The 5377-nt window shown below is 38.2% G+C and overlaps 1 protein-coding gene across 1 annotated transcript; it reads left to right on the top strand.

The window, feature by feature from the left end:
- The first annotated feature begins 646 nt into the window (after window positions 1–646).
- LOC133189475 (uncharacterized) lies at window positions 647–5377 on the top strand. The gene is made up of 2 exons (XM_061324844.1): window positions 647–4569; window positions 5122–5377. The coding sequence occupies exons 1-2, from the start codon at window positions 647–649 to the stop codon at window positions 5375–5377; spliced, it is 4179 nt and encodes a 1392-aa protein (XP_061180828.1).

Raw genomic sequence — 5377 nt, 5'->3', positions numbered from 1 at the left:
CTAATTCATGAAAACAATCTAGAATTTGAAATTTCCAGCCACTTTGATGAACCATATTAATATGATCAGTTATGATCACCCATTTGTATCTTTGATAACCATGATATCCATGTTTCCTTTCCTTAAGACAGTATTGGTCCTCTCTCTGCTCATAATCTTCAGGATCAAATTTCACTCTTTTTTCCAACCAAATTTTTTTTTGGTATTTTGGATTAAATATTCGATTTCTGTTATAGTAATTCAGGATCGCTTCTTCTTCATTTTTCATCCAATCTCCCTCTTTATCACCATTAATACACCAACGATACTGGATAGGTTCTTGTTCAATTTTTATCCATTCTCCCACTTTATCATCGTTAATACACCGACGAAACTCCATCTTTGTACTTCTAACTTTTTTTTTCCAGAATGAGAAAAGTTTGTTGTTTTTATCTCTTTATATACCTTTTTTTTTCTCAAAATCTATTTTTAGTCTTAGTTTTTTTTTATCTCTTTGTTACTATAAATATAACATCACTATGCAAAAAAAACTCCCTTTACCTTTGCATTATGACGTCATCCACGGTATAAATACCTTCTTCTTTTGACTTTCATTTCATTCTGTTGTCAAAACAATATTCAGACAGCAACACTTAAGAAAAAAAAAATGGAAAAGAAACCAGAGAAAGAATTAGATCTTAGGCAAAGAAATGCCTTGTACTTACAGAGAATACAGAAAGCTAATCGACATCAACAAGTACAGGCTTTACAAAATATACCTGAAGAAGAAGAAGAACAATCCAGTTCATCATCATTACCATCACCTCATTCACCACCAGGGAAACCGAAGACCATTTCTCAGTATTATAAAGTGAGAGAAGATGGTACCAAGTATTCCCCAAAATTTAAAGCACAAGAAAATAATTACAAAATCAATTTTAAGGAATTTCCAGAGGAGGAAAACCTAGGCTTTGTTCGGCGAATATTTAGAGACATGTTAAAATCGGTCAAATATGAAATGCAGTGTCATCCTAACGATTACTTACGTTTGAACATACGTCACCCTTCTCTGGATTCTGACATTTCTTACGAGTTTACGCAATGTAAACATTTGAACGAGGAGGTCATTTTAAACAACATAGAAGCCGTCCAACAATCCAAGAAAGATTTTAAACTGGGTGACGGTGCCATGGAATTTAACATGTTTCATGTGAAATATCCAGAAGGAAGTGGTGGAAATAAAGTCAAACACCTGATGGTCAATAAGGAGAATTTTCTTAAAGGAAAAAGATGCATCCTTCAGATCGACAATCCTTGGGATAAGATGTGTTTAGCTCGAGCTATTGTCGTCACTCGGTTACACAGTCAAAAATCGGAACATCCAGAGAGTTTAGTTAAATGGGAAAAACAATGGCTACGTATGCGGAAGGGTGATGTAAGAGCTAATGACCAGAAAAATGAAGCTATAACTCTCATGGAACAAGCCGGCTGTGATATTCATCAGTTTTGTGGACCTGAAGAATGGGCGAAATTACAACAAGTGTTATATCCTCAATATCGACTGAAAATATTTCAGATCAAGTCTACCTCCTCCTCTAAACTCATTTTTGACCCCATTTACAAAGGCTACGGAGACGGAATTTTTTTAAACATTTTGTTAGAAGATCATCATTATCATGCCATTTTATCCATGCCTGGTATCACAGGATGTCAATATTATTGTGATCATTGTGATGTGGGGTACAGAAACATCACAGACCATCGATCCAAATGTCCTTTTCGATGTGATTTTTGTTTATCTTACCCTCCATGTCCTGATGACGGGAGCCAGATTACATGTCCTCATTGCCAAGGATTTTTTAAGAATAGAGGTTGTTATGAAAATCATTTACGACCTTATAGTAAAAATACGACCACATCCATCTGCAATTTAATGGGACGATGCCAGCAATGTGAGAAATGGATGCATAAAAGATTACTCCTTCATCACTTATGCGGAGGACGGAAACAATGTAAGATCTGTAAGAAAATCGTAGAAAATGATCATCAGTGCTACGTTCAACAGAAACCTCCCAAAAAGAAGAAGAAAGGAAAAGAGACATTACAGTTTTACATTTATTTCGATTTCGAATGTATGCAGGAAAACGGTATTCACGTCCCTAATTTATGTGTGGCACATCGGGTCTGTCAACATTGCGGGCATTTACCCATTGAGGATCCTTGTCCTCATTGTCAACACATGGGACCCCGTCAACATGTGTTTCAAGGATCAAATACTTTAAAAGACTTCATGGACTGGTTATTACAAACCACCCCCAAAGGGAATAACCAATCTGGTTTTTTACACGACCAGGCCATCGTCATTGCTCACAATTTCAAAGGATACGACGGACAGTTCATTTTAAATCACCTGGTGCATTCTGCTTGCATTAAACCCACCGTCATCCAGAACGGGAGTAAAATCTTATGCATGGAAATCTGTGGATTGAAATTCATCGATTCTTATAATTTTTTACCTTTTTCTCTGTCCAAGATGCCTTCCGCTTTCGGATTCACCGAACTGAAAAAAGGGTATTTCCCTCACTTTTTCAATACGGTACAGAACCAGAATTACGTGGGACCTTATCCACCGGCAGCTTACTACAATCCGGACGACATGACTATTATCGGACGACAAGCATTTTTTCAATGGTACGACCAACAAGCCGGAAAAGTGTTTGATTTCCAGAAGGAATTTTTAGAGTATTGTATTTCCGACGTCGATATTTTACGACGATGTTGTGCTCAGTTTAGATCCACCCTCAAGAGTTTGGTCAATGTAGATCCCTTTCAGGAATCTATCACTTTTGCCAGTGCAGCCAATTTAGCTTACCGTCGAGGATTCATGCCCGAAGACACCATTGCCATCATTCCTAACCTGGGATATCAACCTGCTCGTCAATATTCGGCCAAAGCCTGTCGATGGTTAACCTGGTTGAGTCAAAGAAGCGGATCTCACATCCAACATGCGAGAAACGGAGGAGAACTCAAGATCGGAAATTATACTGTAGACGGATACCAGAAAGATACTTGCACCGTCTACGAATTTTACGGATGTTATTGGCACGGATGTCCCACCTGCTATCCCAAGCTACAGACCGAAACTCATCCTCACCGGACTCAATATACTTACCAACAATTACATGAAGAAACTTTAAGAAGGAAATCGGTCTTAGAGCAAATGGGGTACAATGTCACCTCTCTCTGGGAACACGAATTCGATGAACAAGTGCAAGGAGACAAGGTTTTACAGAATTATTTATCAGCCCTAAACATACCCGATCCTTTAAACCCCCGAGAGGCTTTGTACGGAGGTCGGACCAATGCGACTAAATTATATTGTGAGGAAGGAGATATGAGATACATAGACGTGTGTTCTCTGTACCCTTACGTGTTAAAACACAGACCTTTTCCTGTAGGGCATCCTCAGATCATTACCGATCAATTCCAAGATGTCCGATCTTATTTCGGACTGGTTCACTGTCGGGTCTTACCACCTCGAGGTCTCTATCACCCGGTTTTACCTTATCGCACTGGAGGCAAGTTATTATTTCCCTTATGTCGAACTTGTGCAGAACAACAGGACCCTAGACATCGATGTGATCACAATTCCCAGGAACGCAGTCTCACAGGTACCTGGGTGACGACCGAATTACACAAAGCCTTGGACATGGGGTATACTTTAGAGCAGATTTACGAAGTTTGGCATTTTCCAGAAAGCACTACAGATTTATTCAGACCTTACATCGATACTTTTTTAAAGATCAAACAAGAAGCGTCTGGATTCCCACCCGAGTGTCAGACGGAAGAACAGCAACTAAATTACATTCGTCAAGTGTTAGAAAAAGAAGGAATTAGAATGGATTGGTTAAGTATCGAAAAAAATCCAGTGCTAAGAACGATAGCCAAACTCTTTTTAAATTGTCTGTGGGGAAAATTTGCTCAACGTCTGTTATTACCGAAAACAGAATACTTGGATGAAGAAGAGAAATTACATCAACTCTTACAAGATTTGACCAAAGAGATTAAAGGGATCCAACTCTTAGAAAATAAAGAGAAGCCTGAATTAGACATGATGTTAGTGAATTATCAAGACAAACAGGAATTTGTAGAAGAATGTCCCTTTGGAAATGTAATACTGGCCTGTTTTACTACCGCTTATGCTCGATTACATCTCTACGAGACTTTACAACCTTTGGGAGATCGGGTCCTTTATTTCGATACGGATAGTATCGTGTACCAACATAAGGAAGGACAATTCAATCCGACCCTTGGCAACAGTTTAGGAGAATGGACCGATGAATTAGACGGGGATCACATCATTAAATTCATGTCGGGAGGTCCCAAAAATTATGCTTACCTTACCTCCAAGGGAAATTCCATCCTTAAAGTCAAAGGATTAACTCTCAATTTTAGGGCTTCTAATATCGTATCCTTAGAGACTTTAGAAAAAATGCTCAAGAAAGAAATAGATGAAGTCACAGTGTCTTATCCTTATAAAATACAGAGGACCCGAGATCATCAAGTCAAGACAGTACCTTTAGATAAAAAGTATAGAATTGTCTATGACAAGAGACAGATCTTGAAAAATTATAACACTTTACCTTATGGTTATTAAAAAAAAAAATGTGTTTATGAATTCAATGACTGTATTTCATGTTTGTTATTAACTATAAATAAAGCATTGAAACTACCTTTGTCTTCATTTGTCATCATGCAACATGAGGAGACACCTCTCCCCTCTTTTCTTTTAAAACATGAATTTACCATGGTGGTAGCAGGACCTTCTAAATCAGGCAAAACGGAATTTGTCAAGAAATTAGTAGAAAATTTACATTGGATTACCCCCCTGCCACAAAAAATTGTGTGGTGTTATCGGGAATGGCAACCTGCTTACACTTCTCTAAGAGATCGGGTGTTTTTCATTCGAAATATTCCCGAAGACGATGAGAAATTAGTGGCTAATTTAAATATACCACACTTACTCATTTTTGACGACATGATGGGAGGAAAAGCCATTGAATCGATCGTGGATTGGTTTACCCGTAAAGCTCATCATCGGAATACCAGTGTGATTTACATCACTCAGAATTTATTTGATAGGGCAGCATCACATCGCACCATTAGTTTGAATGCTCATTATTTAGTCTTGTTTAAAAATCCCAGAGACAAATCTCAAATCAGTGTCTTGAGTCGTCAGTTAGCTCTACCTCATTTGATGTCCGCTTATCAAGAAGCTACCAATGTTCCTCATGGGTATCTCTTGGTGGATTTGAGTCCACACACCCCAGACGAATACAGATTGAGAAGTCGATTGTTTGATTTGTTAACTATACACATGCCTCAAGAGTATGAATAA

Source organism: Saccostrea echinata, unplaced genomic scaffold, assembly GCF_033153115.1.
Source record: "Saccostrea echinata isolate AGI-Se365-2 ecotype Australia unplaced genomic scaffold, CSIRO_AGI_Sech_v1 ptg000018l, whole genome shotgun sequence".
In the NCBI taxonomy this organism is placed as follows: Eukaryota; Metazoa; Mollusca; class Bivalvia; order Ostreida; family Ostreidae; genus Saccostrea; species Saccostrea echinata.
The sequence above is the reverse complement of the archived record's forward strand: the minus strand, read 5'-3'. Positions and strand labels throughout refer to the sequence as shown.

Coding starts and splice junctions, on each gene's coding strand:
- LOC133189475 (XM_061324844.1), top strand. CDS start 647: ATGGAAAAGAAACCAGAGAAAGAATTAGATCTTAGGCAAAGAAATGCC. Junction 4,570..5,121: donor ACAGTACCTTTAGATAAAAA/GTATAGAATTGT, acceptor TTTATTTGATAG/GGCAGCATCACATCGCACCA.